The sequence below is a fragment of the Drosophila bipectinata genome, chromosome 2R (assembly GCF_030179905.1).
Source record: "Drosophila bipectinata strain 14024-0381.07 chromosome 2R, DbipHiC1v2, whole genome shotgun sequence".
NCBI classification, from domain to species: Eukaryota; Metazoa; Arthropoda; class Insecta; order Diptera; family Drosophilidae; genus Drosophila; species Drosophila bipectinata.
In genome coordinates, this window is record NC_091737.1 from 9,249,181 (window position 1) to 9,277,173 (window position 27,993).

The 27,993-nt window shown below is 41.4% G+C and overlaps 2 protein-coding genes across 2 annotated transcripts; one reads left to right on the forward strand and one right to left on the reverse strand.

Moving 5' to 3' along the window:
* Nucleotides 1-8: 8 nt before the first annotated feature.
* Nucleotides 9-21,397, reverse strand: dnr1 (defense repressor 1). Its single transcript, XM_017235313.3, has 4 exons — nt 20,608-21,397; nt 1,847-2,805; nt 1,154-1,783; nt 9-1,092 (listed from the first exon to the last, which is right to left on the reverse strand). The coding sequence occupies exons 1-4, from the start codon at nt 20,692-20,694 to the stop codon at nt 819-821; spliced, it is 1,950 nt and encodes a 649-aa protein (XP_017090802.2). The 5' UTR covers nt 20,695-21,397; the 3' UTR covers nt 9-818.
* Nucleotides 21,398-26,698: 5,301 nt separating this feature from the next.
* On the forward strand, nt 26,699-27,643 carry LOC108121313 (uncharacterized). Its single transcript, XM_017235352.3, has 2 exons — nt 26,699-26,833; nt 27,219-27,643. Exons 1-2 carry the CDS (start codon nt 26,822-26,824, stop codon nt 27,501-27,503), a joined length of 297 nt encoding a protein of 98 aa, XP_017090841.1. The 5' UTR covers nt 26,699-26,821; the 3' UTR covers nt 27,504-27,643.
* The last annotated feature ends 350 nt before the right edge of the window (nt 27,644-27,993 follow it).

Consider the following 27,993-nt stretch of genomic DNA (forward strand, 5'->3'; position numbering starts at 1 on the left):
TTTGTTTGTTTTTGCAGGTACTTAGTACTACTTTGCTCCTTGGGTTTGCGATTATTGTACGCTTGTCCTATATACACACATATATATATGAGAATTTGTTTGTTATTGGGGGAGGGGGTTAAGGGGCATTAGAGTTACGACGGAATACTAAAGAGTTTGGTTGTTAGGCGTTAATAAATACATCTCGCGTTTAGTTGGTAGTAAAATTTCTAACATTTAGTAAGTAGCTATGTTGTACATTCAAGGGCTATATCGTTATCGTATAAGGTATCGCTGATCTATACCGATCGTAAATATATATATATCTTTATATACCTATATAGTGTTTTGTATATGAATATGAAACAATCTGCAGTTATAGTAGATTCTAGGCATAGGCTATGCAGTGAAGTCTTAGACGAGTTTAAATAGCACTTTCTCGAAGTCGGTACATCTATAAATATTATCTCAATTATGTATATATGTATATTTATCGTGTATATCGTTTAGATTCTAGATGCTAGATTTTAGATTTACGTTTTAGAATTTAGAGTTATACAGTTATAAAGTTACAGTTAAAGTTTCAGTTACTTATATCCGTAAAATACTTGGGTAAAGATAGAGCTAAGATTGTTAACAGACATTGGTTGACTACTTTGCTTCTAAACCCATTCCAGTGGCAAGCTGCAGGCCAGCATGCTGCACGCTGCACGTTGCACGGGGCAGATTGTTCCCATTTAAGGTTGTGGTCATAGAATATCAGTGGATCAATGTGGTTCTCAGACAATCGGCACGCACACCCATTCCATCAGCCGGAACAGCAGCGAGCACAACCAATTCTAGGCAGCCGTCGTCACCTTCGGCTGTCCCCCAGGACCGGTGGCAGCACCACCCGCTCCTGCCGGCGTAGCCGCACTCGCAGCTGCCGCCTCTGAGGCACCACCCATACTGGAAGTCATTTCCAGCTCCTCAAAGTCGGGCTCCTCCATCTGGCTGATGCTGCTGCTGCTGATGGCGACACCGCTGCCGGACTGGCTGGTGCGCAGCTCCGGTGGCAGATAGATTTTGACCACGCTGGTAATCTTGACCCGACAGTTGGGGCAGTTGCTGCATCTGTAAGGGGGGTTTCAGGATTAGTAACTTGATTATTTTATCAGAAGATCATCGAACTTACCTCGCAGCACACTGGGCACAGGCTATTACGTGACAGCACGGATTGAACACTGTGTTGATGGCGCGGTCCATGCAGATCTTGCACTGCATGGCCTCGGATATCCGCGTGTCCACGCAGCGCTCAATCGCCGCCTCACGCGCCTCCTTCTCGCGTATGGCCAAATCTATCTTGCCGGCCATGGAGCTGCAGGCACCCGCACTGCCTCCAGCCGCTCCCAGCGGATCAATGGCAGCGGCGCCGCCATCCACAGCACCCGAGGTGAAGCCCTCGGCCCCCTCGGCAGCCAGATCGCCGCCCCGCTCGTGCAGCGTCCTCCTGGCCTGGTCGTGCACCTCGCGACACGTATGCTGAATATCGAAGACGTAGCGCTTGCCCAGCTCCGTGTTCTCCATGAACATGGAGGCGATGGTGCCCTTGAGATCCCGGGTAAACTGATTGGTGACCACGCCACGGACCTTGTCGCACACGTAGAAGGCGTGGCGCTCCGTGATCGAGCGGTAGAGGCCCGCGGCAATGGGCTGCTTGGGCAGCTTGATCTCCAGCTCCTTGCGATCGTTGTGGTCGTCCACGTACTCCAGCTTAAAGGTGCGTCGGAGCGACTTGGCTGCAGCAATAGCGCCAAAGGGGATGCTACAAAAAAAGACATCCTGATTAGCTGAAGATCTCCCGGATGAATCAGAGCTTCGAACTCACCTTTGTTTCTCACCCCCGCGGCTGACGGTGATTCCATGGGCTCCCACTGCAATGTCGCATCGTGTGGCACTCTCGTTGGTGGTAACGCCGCTGAACAGCTCCTCGCCATAGCCGTCGAGATCCTGAATGGACTGCAGCAGCCAGTACTTGGCCGACTTGGGACTCATCTGCAGCTTGGCTAGCTTGCCGTGTTCGGTGGCTATTTGCCGGAGGTAGTCCGCCGGGGGCTCGCCCTCGGAGCTCGGCTGGATCAGGTACTCCTCGTACATGCGCAGCGGATTGGTGGCCAGACGCTCGTCCAGACCCGTTTGGCTGCTGCTGTTGCTGGGGCTGCTGGAGCTGCTGTTCGAGTGGGTTTGCGAGCAGGCGGAGGTGGAGGCGGACGCGGAGGCGGATGGCGAGGGCTGGAGGCTGAAGCTGTGTATCTGGGTGGTGGCCACCGGCAGGGTGCAGGTCTCTATGTGTTCCATGGACTTTTGCTTCGACAGCCGCCGCTTCTTGAAGCTCAGGGCGTTCTCCTTCTCCTTCCGCTGCTGCTGTTGCTGTTGCTGCTGCATCTGCTGCTGCTGCTGGGCCAGTTCCCGTCGCATCCTGATGGGGCACTCGGCCCGCACCGACGACTCATTGAAGCGCAGGCCATCTGCCTGGCAAAGCAGTGCCGCCAACTTGGCCGCTCCACTCCAGTCCGGAGCCGAGAGTCGGCCCTCGAGAAGATCGCGCCTGGCCTGCATGAAGAACAGATTCCTCACACTCTCCTGGAGGATGAAGTGCACTGGCACCCAGAACTTGACACGCAGAGCCAGCATCAGCTGGATGCCACTGCCACTGCTGCCGCTGTCGCCGGAGAGGCGATTCCTCAGATTGATCCACTGACGGGTCTGTGATTCCTTCTGGTTGGGCGTCCAGTGTTCCAGGCCGAAGTATTCCATTTCGCAGATGATGTTCAGGGCGCGGCAGACCTGGAAGAGTCAAGGATGAAATAGGTTAGCTATTATGATAATTGTGTGGAGTGCGTAAGACCCTCATTTCTCGCTTGGTTGCAAGTTCATTGTTTCCACCAGCAACAAATTAAAGTTTAATCTACGCCCGACATGGGTGACTGTTTTTCAATCTATTCTGGATCAGCGACTTATCAATTCAACTTGACAGACCCTGTCAGCGACATGCGGCTAAAGCAGCATCAACGCTAAAGTAAAAGCAAGGAAAACCCAGAACCAGAACCAGAAGCTGTATCAGCGAGCATGTCCTGTCGTCTATCTCACAACATTGCCATGACAGCCAGCAACATCCGCAGAAGCAGAAGCAGCAGCAACAACTGCTCCTGGCAAGTGGATGGATTGGGAAATGGCAAATGGGGAGTGCGATTGGGAATGCCAGTGGATGTGTAAGTGTGGTGGCATGATGGGATGTCGGCTTGGTTGTGGCTTTTCAGAAATATTTGCTTATGCAACGAGCGTGTCATCATTTCGAATAGAACAAGTTCAAATGTGGGCAGTGGCTGTGGCAGCATTTCGCCTAGCAACAGCATCCTGTATCTGGTTCATAATGTTTTCCCCATCTATCTGGCTGTCGGTTTGGCTTTAACAAGCTGCCCCCCAACAAGCCCCAAAGGCAGTTGCATTGGCTGGCGCCGAAATGAAATTTCAAAAACGTCAAAACACAAAAATACAACCAAAAATAATGTGTTTGTTTGGCAAACAGGGAGATACAGATAGAAATGGAACCCCAGGGACTCACCTTTAAATAAAGACCCCCCTCCTGCCACTTTTCAGCACTTTGCATAATGAGATATATATTTCCGAGTCTGGGTTAGTCAAGGCAACAAGTTGCTCACGCATCAACGCCTTCGCATTTTATGCTTTTTTTTTTTTTGTGGTTCCCCCCCCTCACATTTCCAATTAGGCGAAACCGCAAAATAGCATAAAAAGCGTTCAGGAAAAACAAGATGAATGACTGGGGAGGACTGGCAGGAGCAACAGGACTCTCTAGTGTGGGTGGTGTTTAAATTTATGACTGAATATTATTAGCCATTATTCTGAAATTTGAGTCAATTTGTTCTAGTTGGAAAAGCATACTTTTGCATCCGCACGTTGCCTTGTTTGCTTTGCTTTTTCACCTTCAACAAAGGACACTTTTCCCACAAAAAAAAAAAAAACCCGGGTGTAAGTGAATTCTCGGAATTCAGTTAGTTGTTGGACTAATTAAGACGACAGATGTCATCGTCAGTTGCGGTTTGCTGCTGAGGGCTTGGTGACTTGGTGGGTGCTTGGAAACAGTTTCCAAACTGCGTTTCCAAGTCGAAACGCAATTAATTAATCAAGTACCCAGATCGATTTACATAGAGCGAGGGGGCGTGGCAGGTTAGTAACGACTCTTGGAGAAGCGTCAGCCGAGAATTTGATGTTCATCTTGGCAGGCCTGGCAGCTGCGACGGAAGCTTACGACTTGCGGAAAGTGGCAAGTGAGACACAGTGAGAAAAAGTGGTATTAAAATAATCAAAAATCATAAAACTGGCTATGAAAATTATATATTTTTGATTATGTTCTTTCAGAATTTCATATACTTTTAATAGCTTTCTAATAAAGTCATAAAGAAAATGCCCAATTTTTTCTTAAGTGTTTGGCATTAAATTCATGGCCTATGGTGGGGTCTTGGGTGGGGGCTGCCGTTGACAGCCAGAGAGCGTATCTAATGAAGCCTCTCGAGAGCTCCAACCAGCGTAATAACTGAAATCCCATACTGCGCCATTTGCCTCGAGCGGAATGCCTAACAGAATTTAGGGAATCAAGAGGGCCAGATGGGTATGGAAATGGAAATGGCAATGGATCCGGCAGATGTTGCAAACAAATCTTTCGAAACTCCGTCAATTATTTGGGGCTTTGAAGCAAATCACATTTTGTAATAAAGAACGCAGCTTGTTTTTTAATCGCTTTAGGGTTAATGAACGCGAAATAAACAAAAAATAAACGAAAAAATAAATAAAAACAACGTTTTTTCGGTAAACAGATTCATTTAAATATAAAGCTATAGCCAATATTTATAAAGAGATAAGGAAAAACTAGAGAAGATGAAAAAAGATACATCTATAGAGTCGCATTTTAAAGATACATATATTTTTATTCCAACATTCCAATCAAGCAAAAAATACTCATTCCACTGAGTGGTATCTATTTTTTTAAATTTAGATTTTTTATTTTTTTTAAATTTTGAATCATTTGTGGGTTTTATGGGGAGCCAGAAGCGTCTAAACGTGGCAACAGGCGGAACCGAAACAACTAATACAAAGGCACACATGAACATTCATTCACCGCAAAAATAACAAAAAAAAAATTGAAAAAAAAAACATTCAGAAAATCGTCGCTGTCGTCGCTGCTGTCAAGTGCAAAGTCCACTTTTGTGGATTTCGCTAAAATTAAATAAAACACAAAAGCGAATCGCTGCTAAATGGCGAACGTGAACTTATTTTTTGAGCGCAGAGCGAGGCGCTAGCAACTCTGGCAAATAAGCCGGGAAACTCGACTCCAAGCTTCAGTGAGCAGCCAGCCTGACATAACCGAAAAGTTTCATAATTCCCCATACAACTTTTTTTTTTTTTGGCGGGTACTGTCCTCCCACGACATGCATTATATCGCTACCCTCCCCCCTGGCAGATAACAAAAGTACCCTTCTTGATTATACGCCTTAATGCATTTCGTAATATGTATTCCCCGCACTATATAACGACTTATTTGTTGTTATTGCCAGTAATTTTTTTTCGGTGGTTTATTATGGAGCTCGTAAAATCGCCAAAACCCCCAAGCCAAGCAACAAGCGCGTAAAATTCCACGACTCTTCTCTACACGACACACGTGCTATTGTTTTTACTTTACATACTTGTGGGGCTTGTGGCTTGGGGCTTAGTGAGGGTGTTTCCCAAAATAGGGTAAGCTTCGACTATTATTAGTTACTTTTTTTATGGCTTAAACATTTAGTTGGTGTTTAGGTGGTTTAATAGCCCTGCTTTAACTTGTAGTAAACTTTCACCTACTTTTCAAAAAAGGGGAATAAACCTTTAGAATTTAATTACTACGAAGCTTGTACTACTTAGGGTCGCAAGTGACAAGTGCTTTTAAGTGCAGATAAACTGAAATCTCAAGGCTATTAGAATACTAATATTTGTTAATTTTTTTTTTATATATTTGTTTTCTAGTTGATGTGCTAACCCCAAGCAACAAGCTTGTAAAATTACACTCCTTTTCTACACCTGCAACTTGACTTTTCTTAAGAGCCCCCTCAAGATGCCAGCAAGAGCGTGTTTAAGAGAAAAGAGTGGACAAAGGTAAACAAAGTGGAGTCTCTGGCACACACAATGTACATACATATGTAATCCCAGATGGTGGAGCAGATGGTGGAGCTGATGAGAGAGCGTGTGAAGAAAAAGAGCGACGCTCTTCTTACACACAACTCGCTCAGTGCACTCAGACAACAGATGTAAACGTGAGAAGGCCGTCGAGCCGTGGGGGGGCAGGTGGGGCTTGGCGGGGGGTGCTATGACTAGATGGCTGGCTGGCAGCAGAAAAACCCGATATGGACTTTGGACCCGAGTCTCCGAAATGCCAAATGGACTTTGGACTGGCACTCGCCTAGTGAGTGTTGTTTTGTTGCCGTTGTTTGTTTCTCTCTCTCTGTCTCTGGTTTGCAGTTGTGTTTATTTGTTGGCGACCGAACACCCCCTTTCGCCGTCCCCTTCTTCACCGGTGACCGGTGATCGCAACTGTTTGGCGTTTGCTTATGTAGTTTAATGGCCCCCCCAGCCGAAAACCGAAACCGAAGACCGAAACCCAAACCCCAACTGTAACTGTAACACAAGCCATGACGTCAGTGGAGAGGGATCGTCTTTTGTACTTTGAACCCTTGGTGTGGAGTGTGTTGGGCGGCCTGGGCCCCTTATTTGCATCTGCAGCATTATATTGGGGGCCGATTAAAGCGCTTTTTGAGCGCCCCACGTGTAATAAAAAAAAAGAGAATGAGTGGGATTAACTAGAGAGCGATCAAAGATGCTGGGTGCTTAGCTCTCTTTCTCTTAGTTGGCCAATAAGATATAAACAAACAGATAGACGGGAAAGATAAAGAAAGACCCCACAACACAGAAAGCATTGGCTATAAACGGTTAGAACTTGTTCATTTTGTATTTATTTAATTTTTTTGTATTCATTGCGCTTGTTGGCTGGCGGGTCATGCGCCCGTCGAGTGATCACCCACCTATCCCCCTCTCAGTCACTCACGATGACAGATGAGTCTGGCAGGGAGGTGAGGCTGGGGTGGGAGCTGGAGAAGAGTGGGGGGTCAGCTGCACCTCTTTTTGTGCAAATTGATGTACTGTGAGAAAAAAATCAAAAAACCTGTAAAGGTTTGATATTCTCTTTGCTTAAGTTTCTATTTTAATATTTTTAGAGAATATTATTATTTTCAACAAATTTAAATAATTGGTTTAACCCTTTTTCTCTCTGTGATATTGGGAATGAAAATGCACCGAAACAGGTTCGATGCGGGGAAATTGGCCATAAATTGCACTTAATTACTTATGCACTGAGACCGAGACCGAGTGGGCCAGACCACGTGCCCGGCATGTGCGCTCTCTCGCCTTATAAATTGGAACCCGTCTTTATCAGACCCCGTCTTAAATGTCACCCGCTGTAGTGCCATTTACCATAACTGTTTCACGTTCGGTGGCTGCTTTTTAATTGCTGACGTGAGAATCTCCCCCTGCACCACTCTCTTTCATGGAGAAATGTAGTGAAAATGAAAATACAATAGCCCGTCCGTCCGTATATCGAATGAAATATGAAAAGCGAAAAGCGACTGCAAGTGCAAATTAATTGGAAAACGTCTGGACCATCTGGCTCTGATGCAATTAGCCAAAGGTGAGAGATCGAAATGTCAAGGTGCTACAGTTACCAACCTAATGATGCAATGCGATGCTGGGTATTTCCACTCGATTTGTCATCCAGACAGAGTGAATAATATCCATTTTATTTAAAAACAAAAGCACCTGCTCGATCGGAAAGAATTTAATTCGAAGTGCCACCTTATCAGCTGGCCATTTGCATTGCGAACTATCAACAAGTAGTGCTAACCTTAAACAACGACCTTCAGCACCTTCCAGTCCTACAATTGCATTGATTTTCACTTTCAAGTCACCCCCCAGTTGCTAATCAATATTACATGTATTTTTTATGATTTTTCTGATTTTAATTTTTTTGCTTGTATTTTTAGTTAAAGCTATTAGAGAGTGGAATAGGAACTAGCGTACAAAGTGCACTTCTTCGATTTTAGAACGCGAGCACGTGTCTCTCTTTCTCTTTTCTCTCTTTTGGTGGCCGGTGCATTAAAGGGGCGTGTGTGTGCGTGAGCTAGTGAGTGTGTGTAGTGTGCGTGAGTGCAGCGACTGCAGCGTCGACTGCACCGCCGACCGACTGAACATTGGACTTTGATCGTTGGCCATAAATTTTATAGCAGAATCGAAACAAATGCTAGAAACCAAAAGCTAAAAACAATCCAAAGTGCACACTAAAAATGCATTAAGAACAAGAACAAAAAAATGACCATTTCATAAGCGCAATTAAAGGCTGATTAATGGGGAAATAGCCGGGCTAGTAGGTCCTTGAGTAGTTATTCTAGAAATTCCCTGGCACAAAACGTATAATTACAAAAGCTTTGGTAATTTAATATTTTTTTCAAGGCCCCTCAGGCACTTTACTTTCAGGGCACTGTGTCCTTGTAGTGATCAGAGCCACCCTTGCAAGTAAAAGCCCATTTGAAAGAAAGGGCCAAGTTTATGGAGCCCATGGTCATAAAACTCTTCTTCTCCTTCTTTTTTTTTTGGGCAATTATTTGGGTGTCCCCGATTCGCAGAGTGATCCAATGTGGCCATCTTCGTGCATTTTTTATGAAAATTATGTTTGTTGTAAACTCCTTGGCCGGTTTGTTTCGGCCTGGTCCACGGCCCGGGGTAATGGTGGCACCTACGTGACTGTTGGCACAGCTCTGTAAGCGGTTGCGTCAACGGCTAAAAGCCAAAAACGTCAATTGAAAAGCGAGCAGGCTGCCACTGCATCAACTCTTAAATAAAAATCATAAAAAAAAAACAAAACAAAACATAAACATGTACATATGTATATGCAGGCGGACTAAATTAAAAATCAGGGCATCCAAATGAAAATATACGAGTCCTGTGCATATTTATTCCAAGAGGTTGTTAGTATGTGTGTGTGTGTGTGAAAGCAAGAATGTCCTGACTGTTGCCATAATTTTTCTCGGTTTCTGCGTTTCTGTGTGTTATGTGTATTTTTGTTCGCTTTTTTTTTTTTTGGTTTTTGCGACGTTGTTGTTTTGGTTTCGTTAAGTATGCGTCATTTTCAGTGGCTGCCACTTTTTGCGTGCGTTGCGCGAAAATGCGGAAAAGCCGCAAGGGAGTGGGCCGTTCCGGGCACTATACGCGACCCTTGATCCCTCCTTCCTTCCTGCCTGCCAGCCAGCTTTCCTGCCTTCCTGCCTGGTGTTTTATTTTTTCCTCCCCTTAGGAGTTGACTGCAGTCCTTTACAACAAAAACAAGAACATGAGGCCAACAAGCCAAATAACCATGCAAATGCATTACATTGTAGAGAGGGCCAACTCCCGACCCTAATTAGCATGGCACATTCCCAATTGCCGGGACGTGATGCCCAGATTATTGCGGCTTGAGTTTGGTGGCAAGAACTTTTATGTTCATGAAATATTATGCCACTAAACATCAGGTTTATAAACCACTTTCATAAGGATACTTTTGTGATATCCATTTAGGTAATCCAATTTCAACAAACTTGGCTTGAGAAATCACGAAACTATTTACCAAAAAATACATTCATGGGATTTCCATACCATTCTCATGGCTAAAAACTTGATAAATTACATTCTGGCCTAAACGAAATGTCTGAGAGAAACTTTTTGGCAAAAAAAGGAATGTCAAGAGCCACATACAAGAGCCAGAAATGGAAATGTTGCGGAATGTGTGGATGACGAAGTGCTCGCTGAAGAGGATGCACTTTTCTTTACCAAAAATGTCATGTGGTTGGGATACCACTCACTACCATCCGCCAAGAAGTGAATCACTAAGGTCAGGGACTGTGTCCTTCTCGGACAATTGTCGATGTTTTAAAAAAAAATTCCGAGCCAAGTTGAGGGAAAAAATAATAAAAAGAAATATCTTCCGCCTGGCGGATTTCGGGCGAAGGAAAAGGATGCATAATAAGGCAACATTATGCGGCAACCCAAGGGGGATGGGGGTGGGGGAGGGTCTGGGTCTGGGTAGTTCACAGGATGGCACAGTTCCAAAATATAATAACAAAGATATCAGCAAATCGGTTTTCGCCATTCGGTGCCGGGGGCGGGGGAGGGCATGGGAAAGTTTGTACAAGCCGAGGGAGGCACAGTTGCCGCTTCTGGTGGTGCAGCTGCTTTGATGATTTATCCGCACCCACTCAACCACCCGCTCGCCTCTCTTTTATGGCCCCGGCTATGAACTTGTTTACCCATAAATCCAAAGGCAGGCTTACAAGTTTACCTCGCCGCTTCTGGCCGCTCTCCAATGTATTTCAATTAAGTTATCAAATACACGAATACACACATATACACAGAGCAGACTTTGCAGGTTTGTATCCTGTATCCTGTCAGTTACCAAAAAATGTATATTTTTTATATACATACATATATATGTATGTACATATAAGGTATATGCCTGTTGCCAGGTGCCAGGTTGGCTCTTGTCTGCCTTGTATTGATTTTATTTTTGGCCAAAACCCCAACCCAGAGCTCAAGCCCTAGCTAGCAATTCCATGTTTGCACTTGATAACTCTGGGCATTTCGAATGCAAATGGTTCGCTGCCAAAGCACATAATAATATATCATTTAAAATTGCTCCACTCGAAGGGACTGAGGCCTGTGTCCTGTGACCTATGTCCTGGGCCTGCTTGTCGTGCCTAAACTCATTTATTCTAATTGTAAATTGCATTCGTCCTTGAGCCCATTTCTCGCTTTCAATTCATTTCAGTTCGTTTCTCCGTTGCGAGAATCAAGCGGTATCGGAAATCGCGCGTGACAAGCTTAGCCTAACCAAACACGGTTCTTAGGGCCTGGCCAACACAATCGCTGACCAACAATGCACTTTGAGAAAAAAGGCTAAAAAAAAGAGAGAGGTTTAAAGCTAGAGTTTAAAATTTTTCAGCTTCTAGCGGGAATACAGTGCGTATACGTAATATTAAGTATACGCCCCATATCACAAGAAAATCTATATTTTCCTCCAAGTGTAGCAGCCTTTCTATTCAAATGACTTTAGTCATTGCAGTTAATGATGCCTGGCTTTAGGCCCCACCACCTCCTATACCTCCCATACCTCCATACCCACTTCAAGCCAAGTTTGGAAGCTTTGATGGACATTTGATGGCCTCCTGCCCACTCCCTCTGCCCACCATATGCCAAATGGCAATTTTCACTTCGTTAAAATTGTAGAATTTTCTTTTCAAGCAATTTAGTAGCGGAAAATGCTTTTGATGCGAGAAAAAGGAAAGCTCGGCTAGCGGATACGGGCTAAGTGGGTGTCGAGAGCCGGATCCAGAGCCAGAGGCAGGAGAGTCAGGGTGGTGGTGGTGGGCTGGAGTGGGTGTGACACCCGAGTAGAGCCAGACGCCTGGTCTAGAAATACACTGATTAGAAGTGATTAGGGACCCGATTTGATTACTCCAGAGCACGTCGGAGGATTACATAAAATTGCATTTAAAAAAGTGTACTCATTTAACAGGTAATTCAGGCAATTAGGTATTCGTGACCCCAGGCCATCATACATTGACGTTTATGAATATTTAAATATCAAATAGCAGCGTCAGTGGCCAATCAAATGACAACAAATGTAATTAGTAATTAGACTAGAATAAATAAAAAGCCCACGCTATGAAAGTTTTCATTAAATGGCAATTAGGTTCATGGCGAATTCCGGTTGGCATTCTTAAATTCAACTTAATTAATTTTAGTGCCAAAGACAATGTAGCTTTAAGAGGCTCAATTAAAACAGCATTATCCTGGCGCTGATTGTGGTTTGCTGAAAAGGGGGGCAAAAACAAAAGCCTCGGACAATGCAAACAGGACACGACGCCGCAGGACATTGTACATCTTTCGGGGCAGTAATAATAAAAATAAAAGTAAAAGCATTTAATTAAGATGGCCGAAGGGCGAATCGAGCGAATCGTAAAGCCTTTAGACAACTTATAGGGTCTATAGGCCTTCCATTTCCATTTCCATTCAAATAAATTGCAATTTAATTTAATTTCGAATTTAAATTGAAATCCCAATCCCAGAATGAATTATATCTTGATCCGGTGGCTGATCGGATTTGTTTTTCGCTGTTTCTGGCTGTAAGTTCATTTCCCATCATGGGTTTTATGTACTTTTATTGGCCCTCTTTGTTCTACAAGGCCCTCGGTGGCAGGACTAGTAGTAGAAAGGCCAAAGAAAATAATAGTGAAAGCCACACAGGACCCCCGGTTCGGGGCAATAAAAGTAAAGCAGAAAAAAAGGATATACATATATATATATAATATATAAGTAAAGAAAAGGACGAAACAAAAGCCTTGCCATTAGAGACACATCAAAATGGCACTCAGCATGGCGCCAGGGGGTGGCTGGGGCTTGGTCCTGCGAGGTCCTGGCCAAGAGGTGTAAAAAGGGGGCAGGGGGACAGAGCTTGTCGGCTTTTATAGAAAACTATATTCGAATACAATGGCAGAAGCATTCAATGCATTCCCCAGGTTCTGCTGCGGTTTTTTTTGCGGCCATTTTTTTTTCGGCTTGCATTTTCACGCAATTTATTGTTCTCCCTTTCTTTCGCTTCTCTTACTTCCTGGCTTTTCCTTCCTTCTTTTTTTTTTTGATTTTATTGTTTAATATTGTTTTAAGCCATGTATGTTTGTGTTGTAAGCATTATTTTCCAGGTGGCAGTGAGCAGCGGAGTGGAGCTGAGGGCCATATTTCCGCTTAGTTGTTGTGCATTCGGGTTTCTATGGTTTTGGCCCCTTCCTTTTGGCGCCACTTTCTTGCCATCAGGCTTTTGCGAAATGAGCTCAAAGCAGTTCAAGGATAATATGCAAAAACCATGGAAACAATAGATAGCACTAGACCAGGCTAGGTCCCCCCCCCACAGGGGGAGGCGCCTGTTTAGCAAATGACATTATCATTTGCCTTCAACATTGATTTTTGTATGAAAATTTCGTCATTGTCATGTGCAGGCACGATTTCTGCATCATCATAAAACTGCTGAGTGGGCACTGCGAGAAAAAATAGTGCAAAATGGCAGTTCTGATTCTTTACAGAATGAAGAAAATCTGGAGAGAAAGCTGCCCCTGACACTGCAAGCGGTAATTGCATTAAGTGTCGGCTTAAAAGCAGACAACACACCACCACCCACTACCCACCCTGGCTGTCCGCGTCATCCACTGGCAGCCTTGTCATTGTCGCTGGATTAGCGCTGCACCCACACCCCACACCACCCACATATCCACTCACTGGCACGAAGAACTGCTTCCAATTAGCCAGAGAATGGCCAAGACACTCTGCAACATATAGCCTCAATATGCTTGGCTTTAACCATTAAATCGATATGTCCATGTATGTGTGTGTGTGTAATTGTGAAGAGTTTCTGGCCAAAAGAGGAGCGAATCAAGTTGCACGTGACGCGAGCTGACTTCATTCGTTTTGACTGTTTTCCCCAAACCATGACTCCCCCACTCTATTTTGGCCATACAGTCTATTTTCGGTAAGTCGAACATGGCTATTTTAAGGGAATTGGTATTCCAATTACTGAAGAAAACTAATAAAATAAAAGTTATCCCAACTTTCATTGTAACTCGGAATAAATCCTTTTCTGCTCAAACTTTTTATGATGTTTTCATTATTTCTCTTTTGAAACTAAAAAGTTTCCATTTTATCCCTCTGGTTATGAATAGAAAATGTTAAAAAATATTTTTAATTATTAACAAAAAAGAAGGGGATGATTTATGGAATAGAGACCGTAGTTTTCAGTACTTTCCTTCTTTTTTTAAAACTTGTATAGAACTGTTCAGGACCTGGCACGCGAATATAATTTCCTTTTGATTGGGTGCGCCTCGGCTCGACTTTACTAGCTGGAAGCGATTTTCCAGATAGATTTGCGGGCGCACTGCCAGCACACGGTGTAAACATAAATTGCGCTGGCAAGGACACGCACACACACACACACACACCTACACTTGTACAAATACACACAGAGAAGAAGTGGGTGTAGGGAGTAGAAAGTAGGATGTGTAGGGAGTGTAGGGAACAGAGCGAGGACACAGACTGGATGGCGCACACGCACCATGAAGCCTTCTTCGTGTGACCCTCACAGCTCCAAACTCCAGGCCTTGTGGCCTGTACAGTGTAACCACACACATGATGGCTCGCCAGGGTTGTCAACGGAAGTGGAAGGAAAGCAACAACAAAAAAGTTAGTCCTTTTTTGCTTAAACTTTGAGTTTAAGGAGTACTAAGTCTACCAAAGAAGAACCAAGGCTCAAGAGGGACTATATTCTTATACTTATTATATTTTTGGAGTTTAAAATAAAGGATTTATAATAATTACTTTTATAAAGACCTACATAAGTAAGAAAATATTTTATTTTATTATAAAAACTCTTTAATAATTTATTCAACTTCCATATTAAGTCAGAAAATCAAACAGAATTAGCACACATTCGATCCATAAAGTTTCTTAAAGACCTTTGGCAACTCTGGCAGGTGTGTGGGCTGCCGCAGGTTGCCGCCTGTCTTGTGTGTCGCCTGCAGTGCGTTTTGCATTTTCCGGACAAGCACAAATGTCCAGCGAACATGATAAACGCCCCGGTTGCACCCGAAGCGACATAAAAGCGATGGCGCTACATTTCGGAAGCAAAATGCAGTGCGGCTTTTTCGGGTCTCCTCTGTTTGTTGGCTTGTTTATGCGTTTTGGCCCAGAGAGCACACTGCCACATCGACACCGACAGCCAGTTGCAATTAATTTCGAAATTGGCAAACGATATTGAGGCTGGCCGGTGCTGCTGGTCAGGCCAGCTCGGATGTAATTGTTTGGAAAATTAATTTTTGCTTTTTGCCAATTTAATTATTTGAGTTGTTTGGCCAAAACAATGGGCCAACAATATAGGCCCAATTGATTAGCATAGATATGACATAAATATAAACAAATACATATATTCCTTAGAGATTACCGTTGTGGGTCAAGTGCAGGCCGAATATTTATTGACAATTCGAGTATATGTACATCTCGTATATATATTTTATGTCAATGCATTCAACTATTGCTGCAATCAATGCAAATGCAAATGCCGAGGGGCAGGGGGGCTTTTGGCAATGATGTTTTTTTGTTTTTCGAACTCGACTATGTCCCCCTGAATACCAGAATACGACCTCCGCGATGAGTCAGGGGCGTAGGAGCGGTTTGTTTTTCGCATTTTGAGTTCACTTCTGGGTTCTGGGTTCGGGGTTCCAGGGCTGAACTAATTAAGCCATTAAACCATATCAGCCATGAATATGCAAATAAACTTTTAAATACGAACTTTTCTTGCCAGAAACTCGGTGAAAACAATAGTGGGAAATACTAGATTATATAAGATATATATTATTTGTATTGTATGGCAGGGTTTTGTTAAAAATTTATGGCATTTTTGTTGACGGAAAAAGCTAAAGAAATTTACGATCAAATCGAGATACACTAACATCAGATAGAAGACATATATTTGTCTAAAAATTTATGATTTAAGATATAAGGGATATAGATAGATAAGCTTTCAACCTGTTATTTATCGCTTGAAAAGGTTAAACAAAAATAAATTGGTCTTTTTTTGTTAAATTCCTAGCGATTAAATAAAGAAATTTAATTATAATCATTTTAGTTGCCCAATTTGAATGAGTTCTATTGCGTTGTATCTTGTGGATGCGACAAACAAAGAGATTAATTGTCGCCGAGCGCCAGTCAGATTCTCTTTTTTTCAGGTTTTTTATTATTCGCCGGTTGAGGTGCAAAAAGTATCTGAAAAAACTGGTGGGGGACTCGCCTTAAATAAATTTGTATTTATCTTGGGTTGTTTGTTTAAATTGTTAATAACTGTCGACTGGCGAACTGCAAAAAGCAAAGCAGGAGAACGAGAGCAGAAAGCGCAAAAAAAAATAAAAAATAATATAAACGATTTACATACAGATACACACTATATATGCCGATATACACACTACATATACATATATATGTATATGGCGAAAAAAAAAATGAAACTTGACAAAAATACAAAAATAGGTAAAATATCTCGTTTTGCGTTTTACATTTTATTGTTGTTGTTGTTGTTGTTGTTCGTATGGGCTTGGCCAAAAGAAGCTAAAAGCGAAAAGAAATACAAACACTTGAAGCTCAGGCGCAGCCAACTCTGTTGTCACATTCAGATACACAGCTACAGATACACAGATACAACTTGTGCGCTTATAAGATATTCTTTTTGGCCAAACACGTGTGTGGTGGGCTTCTCCCCAGAAGACGAAGGCGAAAAAACTTCCTGCTGTTTAGGCCAAAAGCCACATTTAGGCCAAGGCTATGAGGACCATAAAACAGGGCGTATGCTTAATATTAATCACAAAACTTTACGCTAAACAAATAAACAAACAAGTCACTGCCGAGTGTGTGTTTGAATCTCTAGATCGGGAGAGGGGAATTTCAATATCAATTTAACATCTGTTGATGGCAAACAAATGGATAAAAATAAAAAAAATGCTAAGAAATTGCGTTTTAAATAAAAGAGGTTGAAAACGAAATTATTTATGCTTATTTATCATTTACGCTTTGATTGCTCTGATATCTTCTACCTGTACTTCTGTATTCTACGCCTCAGTTTTCAACCTTCCCACTGCCAGTAGTATCTACCCTCATTTTTTTCCATTCTTTTTTTTTTTTAGCTGTTGACATCGCTTATTAATATAAGAAATTTTCGAAAAGCTTATCGGCAAAAAGGCGATAAAAAACGGAGAAGGAAAAACGAGGGTGAAAAAAGTCAATAAATATGATAAGTGTTTTGTAAAGTTTGTTGAACAGTAAATATTTAATATTTTAGATAGGATAGCCTATCTAGAGTCGAGTCTATACTTATAGGCGAGTATTTCACATTTGGTTTTGGGGCCAATTATATAGGTATCTGTGAGATACCAAAAATATACCCAGACATCTGGAAGAGGAGAGAGAGAAAGATTCTTGCGAGCTATTTTCTAGCTATTTAGATTACGCCGCTTGAATTGGCCTTTTGTAGTGACACGAGAGACAAGCAAATTGGCCAGCGGCTGCTGCACTTGACCCTCCTGGCACCTACTATCCCTATCCAGTCCCCCCTTGTTCTGCTATCTGCCACAATCGCCCCCCTTCTCTAGCCTTGTTGCCACTTGAGCTGCCTCATCAAATCTTGCCTGGAAACTTGCCCGGCTGCCATCTTTCAATTGTTGCAAGTTGCACACTCAAGCAAAGTTCCGCCCACACACCGCCCCCTCCTCCCCCTATTCGTAATCCCACACTTCAAGGGTGTTGAAAGAACTCATCATCCAGCTGCCTTCTAATCCCCGTCCTGCCCTTCGAAGCGAAGAGACAGCCGCGTTCGCAAATATAATTACACCTAGAAAATAGATGTCGGCCAGCTAGAAGGATCTGATTAGAGCGAGCTTGTTGACGGGAAATCCGATAAAGCAAGGACAATACCCAGCACAGTGGGTGATGTCACATGGGCTTGATTCCGGGAATTCTAGTTGCTTCACCGCGTATTACTGCATTTTGTGAAGACTATAGGCCCTCCATGTTCTGCCATTTCATCATAGACACGACAAAAACAAGACTCGTGATTTATCAGGGCTATCTATCAATAATTTTCCCATTTTTCTGGTGTGGACTTTGTCATGTAACAGCAGAGTCACTCGAGTAACCAACCCAACCATGCCCACTTGAAGCAAAACCCACCGAAGCAATCAAAAAAGCAACTCAAATGGCCACTCAGAAGTACCAGAAGTGGCAGCAGCTCTGACGACAAACGGGCCGCAAAAATGGCAATTTTAAATGCAATTACAAGTAGCTGGTAATTGCAAGTAACTATTATCGAGCATAAAACTGTTGCACTCTGCCCACAGTAAAGGGCTTACATATATCCCTCCAACGAGAACTGGAAAAAGTGGTCCTTAAGCGGTTCTGACATGAGTTTTCGGCAGTTACAGGCCGACTGAGTCATATGGCTTGTATTTGCATGCCTACAAGTATATTTTTTGTTGAATCGAGGTAACAAAAATGTAATCCCACTTTGACATGCAAACTCGTCGAAAGCGTCCAACCCAATGACGTCAGGGAGGGCCTGATGGGGGGGCCTGAAGAAAAGTTTTCAGAACCTGGGCCTGAAAAACTTTGTTTCTTGGCATTCGCGTCCGAGCCAGCTTGGCAGCTTTGTAATTAAAATGTGCAACTGACTAAGTCAGGGCTTGGGGTTCATTAGCCAGAGCGATAAGGCGAGGGTGCCCTGCTCAAAAGTTATGTAAACCCGCTTATCACTTTCCCGAGTCACTAGCCAGGCGCCCGTCCAGTTCGTTTACACCCCGAGCCGATAATCTTTAGACGAGGACTGTGAGGAGGAACCTTAGCAGGTGACATTGACAGAGCCATGACTAAGTTGCTCTTTGGACAATTAATTAATTATTTTTATTTATAGCATGGATTTCTCATGGCCAGGCCGTCCAAGCTGGAGGAGACCAATGACGAATGCGTGTTACATATTGAAGAACTCTTATCGCTGCTTACAAGAGGCGCGTCATTCAACGATAAGCCCCCTATAGGCCGGATCCATAAATATAGATTAAGCTGACGCATAGTTCAAAATTAAATCCCTGCAGAGAAATATTAATTGGATTAATCCAAAGTCCCAACACAAAAGTGTGCGTCACACATGCCCCATCCCTGGGGGGATCAAGTAATAGCTTTCATCTGACAGATTTTTTCACAGATTAATGGAGCTGATAGCGCTAGGGACTGGACATTGGACTGGCACAGCATTAATACTGAATGTAAATATGTAGCATACGTGATTGAAAACATGTGGCTCTGATGATAACCCACAGATTCCCCGATTTAAGCTCAATGTCAATGGGTGTGAACTGAAATCTATTATTCTATCGATAGAATAGGAGGTTTCAGCTTAAATCCTTGGCAGAACTGCAACAAAGTATCTGCCTTGCAAGATACCTACTGGCAACCTTTGTAACGCTCTAGGGTCTAAGCCCCCCCATAAAAACCATTTACGCTCTGGCCTAAATCGACTTGTTGGCACAATATATGATATACACTCCAGAGCTCTGGATCTTGATAGCCAGGCTAGCTCTTCTGATAGGGAGCGGTCTCCGATTAGATAAGACTGTCAGAGTTGCAGAAACATGGTCTCTTGTTTTCTTGTTTTCTAAGGCAGAGATAAGTCCCGAAGTTGGCAACGAATCTGGCCTGAATATTAATGCTTATGTATTTGTGTGTGTGGACAGTTATTTGATAAGTTTGCCTGATTAGATTGCACAAACACTAATGTACGGCGGCATATAAGCCAAAGTCTTAATTAGCCTGACAAACAAGGCGAATTGCCGAATTGGCTATAATCTTTTGGGGGGGAGTAGTGGGTTGCTGGCGGGGTAATGGTATTTGGAATGTTGAGGTGGACAGAAATCATAATGTATACCGCTCGTAGAAACAGAGGAGCCCAACAGAAGCGGCCTGGTCAAGTGTTTGCACTAAACGTCTCAAGTGGCACACACTTGGACGTTGAACCCGCCAGTTACTGCCCCATATGATTAAGCTCTTCTCTTGGGGTTTATTTTTCTTTTTTTTTTTTTTTTGTATTTACTACAATTCACCTTTTCGCGGGGGGGCCAGCTGGGGTGCCAAGGTAATTCGAAACGAATTAGCACAAAACTAGTAAACAACAAGACAATGAAATCGGACACGGACTGATAACAGAATGCGAATCGAAAACACACTCATTACTGATAAGCGTGGAAAAATTTTGTGATTTTGAAACGAATATTTACAGGTCCAGCCCCTATCTCAGACAAATACCAAAGGATAGTTAGACCTTTCCACCTGGAATTACCTCCATGAAGAAAACCATCAAAAAACTGTAACTCTGCCATTAAAATGAGAATGTGAACGAAAACGAGAACATGGGGGCGCTGTTTCGCACGTTTGCCATAAAAAAGTAATCATTTTTTTTGTAGTTATATATTTTGAAAGATAAAACCAGCAACCAATTTTTGTAGCTTCGAGTGAGTCAAGTGTGTAAGTGAAATTGCGGTCGAGTCTGGAAGACTTGAAGGCCTCTTTTGATGTTACACCATATCCGCGTTATATATATCGGATATGAGTGCTACTATGAGGTAATTTCAAGGCGAGATGGATCATTTAGTAACACTTGTGAAGGGCATAACGATTGACTTTCCCTCTTGAAGTATCCCAACCTTCAAGGAGGGGTTCTTGATACTCCCAGTGGCGTAATTACACGTGCTCTGAAGGATCTTCTAAAGACAGTCTTAATAATTTTTAATCGTCAGCTGTGATAACAGCATTTCTAATGGAAATTCCCCAACCATACCTAACTAGTACTGCTCACATTATTAATATCCACAGTGAACTCACCTTTTCTAGACATTCCTGTCCATTGGCTTTGGGATCCCACTTGACGGCCTGCTGGGTGCCGTTGGGCAAGTTAACAATGCACCACATTTTGTTGCTTTTGTTGCTCTGCTCTGTTGCTTGATTAGTTGTCTAACTGGTAAAAGCTCGACTCAATGTTGAGTCTAAAACAATTGCATTTGGAGTGGAGTATTGTTGGCCGTTTTTGGTATTCCAGCTCTCCAGTCTCCAGTCTCTATCTTACAGCTTCCGGCTTACACAAAATTCAAAATTTTTGTATATCAAAGCTACAGGTTGCGAATATCTTAGCCGCCTCTGTGTAGAATGATAGGTGGTTTCTTATTTTGATATTAATTCCAATCTGCGCACCAAATTTGATTTGAGTCGCGTATTTAGTTCCAGTCTGGGGGGGGGGCTTTAGCCGACTCCTCTCCTACTATATTTGTTAACTTTGAACGTTGAGCACCGAGTGCCGATTTATATAAAAATTTGCACTTTTGTTATTTTTGTTTCAACACATTTCATTTAGCGGCAAGCGAACGAACGATGGCACGCACGTTTTCTGCTTTTATAATTTCTTGTTGATTTTGGTTTTCGAATTAATTTTGATTGTTTTGCTTATTTAATTGTTTTGTTTTATTTCTTTGTTTATTGGTTAGACCACTAGGTTGGGGATTATAAAGTTTCACAGTCACGAAAAATATATTCCTCTTGATATTCCACGAATACCCACACTTTGTGGCTTCTCTGCTTTAGATGCTTCACCCAAGAACGCGCATTCGACAATAACAGAGAGCTCGTCGTGCCAGCTGCTTAAATATATGAACACTCGTTCCCGAAGAGCAGGAACTGCTCCGGACACTGGCGAAATGGTACATTACCAGTAATGTGGCTGGTAATCGATTACCCAGCGACTCTCTGAGAATCGGCTGCTCTCGCAGTACACACGAGCCAGACAGACTCATCCAAAGAGCTCAACGTGCGAGCTTACTAAAATATATATATTTCGCTCTTAAAATTTTATTAAAAAAATATCTAACAAAAAATTTAAATATCATCACCAATTGAGATATTTCTTTTAAAAACCAATTGATTAAAAAGCAATTATTTTATTGGGAGTTATCATAAATCAAAACAAATGGTTATTAAATGGAAGAAACTATTTCTTTTAATAGTTTTTAATTTTTTAATTGACTATTGCTTCTTTAAAATGTCTTTGAATTTTCTCTATAATTTAAAAACAATGTTAAAAAATAACTTAATTTATATATAAAATAAAAAATGAAATTAAGAGTATGAATAACACATTTATTTTTAACATTCGACTCAAAGAGAATGAAAAAAAGAGCATTACCTGCTCTTACCTGGGAGCTCTCTTTATTTTTACCTTCGCGGGGGCGCAGAACCAGCAGCTGGTACGACCTGTTCCATTCACAGCTGTTGCTTTTGTTGTTTTTATTATTATTCTCACTCGGCTTTTGTTATCAGATTTCTTGGCTGGAGGCATTGAAAATGAAATTGAAATGCAGGCGAGTTGAATGCAATGAGCGCATGCGTGTACGGATCCCTTTTCTTTTCAGAGCCTGGCAGCTGGTTTCTGGCTTACTGGTTTCCCCCGTTTCCCCTGCTTATCTCTGTTTTATTTTTGTACATTTGTATTTAAGTATCTTCGAGCGACCTGCACAATACAAAGACTAATGGGACATTGCAAAATTTTAGGGTGGACTTGGAAGAGTTTTCATACTCATGTTTCAACCACGTTTATCTGGTTAATCTGGAGGGATAACAAGACACTGTACATTCTTGTTTCACAATTAGTAATATTTTATACAAAACAAGGAAACCACAACAAAAAATATATATCATACTATTAGTAAGCTTTGAAGCTTTTAAGAAAAAATTACTCAAAAATTACTCAAGTAGATAGAAATTTTAAGATAGTCCCCTCTTCCCATTCATTATCCATCTCCAAGGCAAAAATAATCATACGCCCTGTAGGCTTTTAAGCTTTTATTTCTTCCCTCCAGAATAGAATAACCCATAGCCCTGAATGTCTTTTAAAAAAATAATAAACATCGATTCTAGTTTGACTTGCATGAGCTGACACACCTTCACTGATATTTACCCTCATTATGTATGATGACACTTTGTGGGTCAGGTGACACAGGTGACACTTGAAGGGAATGGGGCGGGCAACCACATCGGGTCACGTTCCCCACAAATCCCCCAATAATAAGGTTGCATGGACTAAAACTGACCTTGGCTACTACTATATAGAGTGGCATGCAGTCGTAATGGGTCTACATCAGGGGTTTCGGTGCAGAAAATCAATATCACTGCAATGGCCATTGGCGAACGGCAATAGACAATGATTGAGCATTCGCTGGGGGGCAGGAAGGTAGCGGGGCACTGTGCGACTGTCTGGCCCAACATCGGAATTGCATTTGTACAACTTCTGCCATAAACTATGCAAATCTGGTGCCACCGGGGATATTTCTAATTCGACACATGTGGGTAACAAGCTTCCATACAATTAAATTAGTGGCGCCAGCGAATATTTGGGTAGTACTTGAATATTAAGTGGAATATGGCCTATACGCAGAAGGGTTATTTATGCCAGATTCAAGAACACCTTCTTTAAGAAGGCTGATTATACCAAAAATGCAATTGTCAGACGCAGCAGGTGACTTCAGAATCCAGAAGCCGCAAGAATTGGGGAAATTGGAAAATTTGACAAAAATTAACAAAAAAAAATGTCTCTAGATTTTGATGCAGATTTATGGAGAATCGATCTACAATTTGTTTAAGGTACTCCGCTTAAGAATCGGATAATTATTGCCAAAGATGTTGCCTTCCCTGGGAGTCAAATTGTCGGTTCGGACACTTTCTTGATTTTTGAAGAGGACCCCCTGGAAAACTTGACAAAAAATGTAAAAAAAATGTCTAGATTTTGATGCAGATTTATGGAGAATCGATCTACAATTCGTTTGAGGTACTCCGCTTAAGAATCGGATAATTATTGCCAAAGATATAGCCTTCCCTGGGAGACATATTGTCGTTCCATGTCTTTGTACGGTAAAGAAATACGGTAATCCAAAATTTCTTTTCAGTGAAAGAGAATACAACTATGTATATATTTCAAAAAGGTATTTTCTTTTATTGCACTTCTAATTTGAAAAATGTTTAAATTAAAACTATTTACTTACCTTTTTTACCTTTCAAAGTTTTTTGGCATGAAAGCTTTTAACAATTTTATTTATGCAAGAACCAACGATATTCAGATGATCAGCTTTTTGAAAACGCATATTGTTTGAATAATTCTATTAATTGCAAGAAATAAAATCTATAAAAATAAACTATAAAAAAAGTTTAGTAAAATATAAAAGTTAACTAAAAACTATAAACGAAACTCCTTTTATGAAAAATAGATTGAAGTCTAATAATAAAATAAATCTGGTTGTTAGATAAAAGTTTTTATTATTTCTTTAATAAATGGTAGTATAATAAAGGATTTAAGAAATAATATAGTTTTGTAGAAATTGCCTGTTGGTAATCAAGATTTTTAAGTCGAAAGGAATTGTTTGCCTATTTTATAGCCGTTATTCGATTGCCGCCCATAACCGATAAGACTGGACAAAATAGTGACAATAATCGTTTTATATCCTTTTTCTTTGAGGTAGCACACTCCAGCCTCATGTATTGAAATCATAAAGACCGATCTAGATTGCGTTTATGGACTTTGAAAACGACAAAAATCATTCGCAGACGGTGTGGGTGGAAAGCACACCAAGCCAAGATTTATGGAGTCCATCAAGGTGATTGCTATAGAATTCGGCTGATGACATTACTCATTACTCATCTAGGACGGAGACAAACAAACAGTGGCGGTGGGTGACCTCTCCAGATAAGAGAGTCTCTACAGCTCCGCTTTCTGGACATTCCTCATTTATAATCATATTTATAGCCACCGATCGGCAATCTCATCGCATCCATTTCATTTGACACTATAAATACGGACTAGAAGGTTTCCGTATATAAGTGGAGGTTTGTCCGGTTCACTTGACAACAGCAGAATCCTACCGAGAAACGACCACCCACCCACTAAACCATCAAATATCACATCTTGGATGAATGAATTTCGAATATTAAAAATGTGCCGAGTAAGTGGCATAATTTATGTTTTCAGATTCGTGTCGATCTGATTACCGAAATCACTTGTCTGGTGAAATACTATACGCAAAGTAACATGCTTTCCTGGCTGTTCGATTGGACTAATTAATTCAAAAAAAGCGAAACAAAAAACCAACACGTTTCGTGGCTGATTGCTATAATCTTCGGATCCAAAGTTCATTGTCTGGGCCAAGGAGTCAGTATTGTTTATTATTTGCAGAGTCGCATTAAATGCCACTGCCCTGGATATTTGGATTTCCTAAGAAGAGTTTTTAATTTTTTGTTTAATTCTTTCAATGCATGAAAGAATGACTATATAACAATGTATATTCAAATGGGTTCAATAAAATTGCAGATTATTTGATTAGTCTAATCAGCAAAAGCATTGTTTGTTTGCTTAGTATAATTACAAACTAGGTCTTCAAATATAGAAATCATGATGGACTGGGGCTCTAGTATAACAAATGCGAGGGACTTCAAATAAATTAAGCTTCGAGTACCCTTCAAAGAGTACAAATTTGTCTTCTGATTTGTTGATGTTTCCACACCTACTATACTATCATGTTTAAATGAAAAATCCCCCCATAGTTCCATATCTGATCGAGTGTGAATGGAATTATGGGCAGGAACTGATTTGTTTACAATTTCATTCAGTTACTATCAAGGTGGGATCAAGGTTCCCCAGAAAAGGGCGCATTTTATTGATCGGTCAGTTGAAATTTTCCCAATCACCTACTTGTAATTATGAATAGTAATCGTACTAATTTGAATTACTCATTAGCCAGAATATATTTTTGCAACAAATATTGCAGATCGAGAAAAATAAACCAATTAAAAGTTTCCATCACTCTGATGTATTGGCATCTTTTTAGGGGAAAACCCCAGTGTGCATTCTAAGAATTACAGACAATGTCACACCTTTAATTAGTTTTCAAAACAATAAAGGCAATAAATTGTAAGCGTGAGGTCATATATTTTCCGAGAATCCCCAAAGATTTCAATTTTATTGCCGGAAGTAAAATTGACCGAGACATTGCACAATAAAATTGCGAAGCTCCTCCGATGGGATCAGAATGATCGCTTTTAATCAGTTAGGCGCCCATGAAATCACATTATCAGCAACATGATGTTTCACTAATTGCCTCTGGTGTCTACGCAACATGAACATGTACTATGTGGTCACATATTCTCTAGATCCCCGACTCTTGATCGTCATTCAAATATAAATGCACTGCGGAATTGCGCGGGAAAACAAATGGAGAATCAACATCATAGTTTTGAATAATTTTGAAGGGTATTTATTTCATAGTTTTTTAAACTAATATTAATTCAAGTTTCCAGGTATAATATCTCTTATGATAATTATTTAATAATATTATGGATTAGCTCTTCCTGTAAGATTAAGATTAAAAGCCCCAAGCAACAACCCAACTATTTTAAAGTTTCATTAATGATCCTTAATCTGATCAGTACGAAAAAAATAGCTTTAAGTAATCAATAGTGATTATAATATTGGCCATTAATGATATTTGGAATTTGATAATGATATTTCCTGTCTTCAAGAATTTAGTCCTCAAAGTGCCGAGGGCCGAGAATCAACAAAAACGCCATTGTAAATTCCAACTGATATTATTATCTCGATGGACAAACCCACCGACATAATAGTACTCCCAAAACTTCTTAGTCCATCTGGCGCACGTATGTAGAGATAGTGGCGTTACCTGGTATTGGCCTATCAAATTTTGTGTGTGTCACGAATGCTGCACGATCTCAACACGATCTTCAGCCGAGCTGACGGGCCTCGAGATTGTTATTGTTGTGGTGGTGGGTTGGTGTGTTGGTGTGCTGGTGGTTTGGTGGATTGGTGGGTGCGTTGCCTCAGCCACTCGTGCCTCTCGTGTATAAAAAGTAATGCTCCATCGCCACTGGCTCCCAGTTGCTGACTATACCAGATCGGGAAATCATAACATTGTGCGATTATCAAATTAAACAAAAATATTTTGTCGCGTTTTCGGGAGAGAAAGTATTATTTAATCAGATCCACAGAATGGCTAAGAAAGTAAGGAAACACTTCTGTCCCTGACTCGAATTATTTGAATACAAAGTCTATCAAAACACCCAAAATGATAATACTGCCCGAGCCTCTAATCAACGATCGAAATAAACCTCCTTGTATATATAATGCCATTTGCTCCACAATGATTTATAGGCGGTGCTAAACAATAAAATAAAATAGATTCATAAAATCTATCCAAAAGTGAAGATTGAACTAATTTTATTATGAATGTGCAATGATTTTATTAAACTCGTTTAATCTGGCTCTGATTTCAAGATTTAGACAAAACCCGACAAAAGCGCTTCAAACAGCCTCTGATTCCCATTCCATTTGGGTCTTCCCGAAAATATTTCAATTAATAAATTGCTTCATCTTCGACTTATTGCAGATGTTCTGCAGTATATTGATGGCAACGACCCTCCTCATGCTGAGTGTCGACGCGAGACCCTCGATGATGGAGACGGCCAGCGTCGATCCCAGCGAGTATCACGGGAATCTGTCCGAGGAGACCATCCTGAAAGTGCAACAGTGCGAAAAGGACACTGCCACAATGGAGCTGTGCATGCGATGTGCCAAGGTCACCAAGTCCCAGATCATATATCCCATGTGCTGTAGCAACGATGATGGCATCAAGGACTGGTGCAATGCCTATGTCTTCTATGGCGACCAGTAAGATGGCGTAGAATGCAGGCGGCGAACCAAACTGTGTAAATTAAATTATTTCGCACTCCTGCTGGGATTGGCTGTGATAACCTATTGTATTTAACTTAAATTATGTATATATTTAGAAATAAACAAGGCTAAATTATCTTAGTTGGAGCTCTTATCCTTCCCCCCTAGAAAAACCTCATTTGTTTTTGGTATTTTTATTTATTTATTTCATCTTTCTTTTTTTTTGTTGAATTTTGTGTTGGAAATTCATTTTTTGCATTTTTAGAAAACTTTATAATAATTATAAATGTATAGTAATGATATTAAAGAGTGATTTCGAAACGAAATTATGTTGTTTTGGCCTTCTCATCATTAAGAAATTAAATCAAAATCATATTCTAAATAACATCGCGTAACTAGAACTTATTTCAAAGTACAGTTCTGTTCGGTTCTTTTATGGCAAATCGTAGAAAAAATTGAGTAAAATTATAAAGTAAAAGAAACGAATAACA

Bases quoted from the DNA above. Each gene is read 5' to 3' on its own strand.
- dnr1 (XM_017235313.3), bottom strand. From the start codon at position 20,694: ATGTGGTGCATTGTTAACTTGCCCAACGGCACCCAGCAGGCCGTCAAG. The intron at 1,784-1,846 runs GTGAGTTCGAAG...CTTTTTTTGTAG, and splicing joins CGCGGGGGTGAGAAACAAAG to CATCCCCTTTGGCGCTATTG. The intron at 1,093-1,153 runs GTAAGTTCGATG...CCCCCCTTACAG, and splicing joins TGTGCCCAGTGTGCTGCGAG to ATGCAGCAACTGCCCCAACT.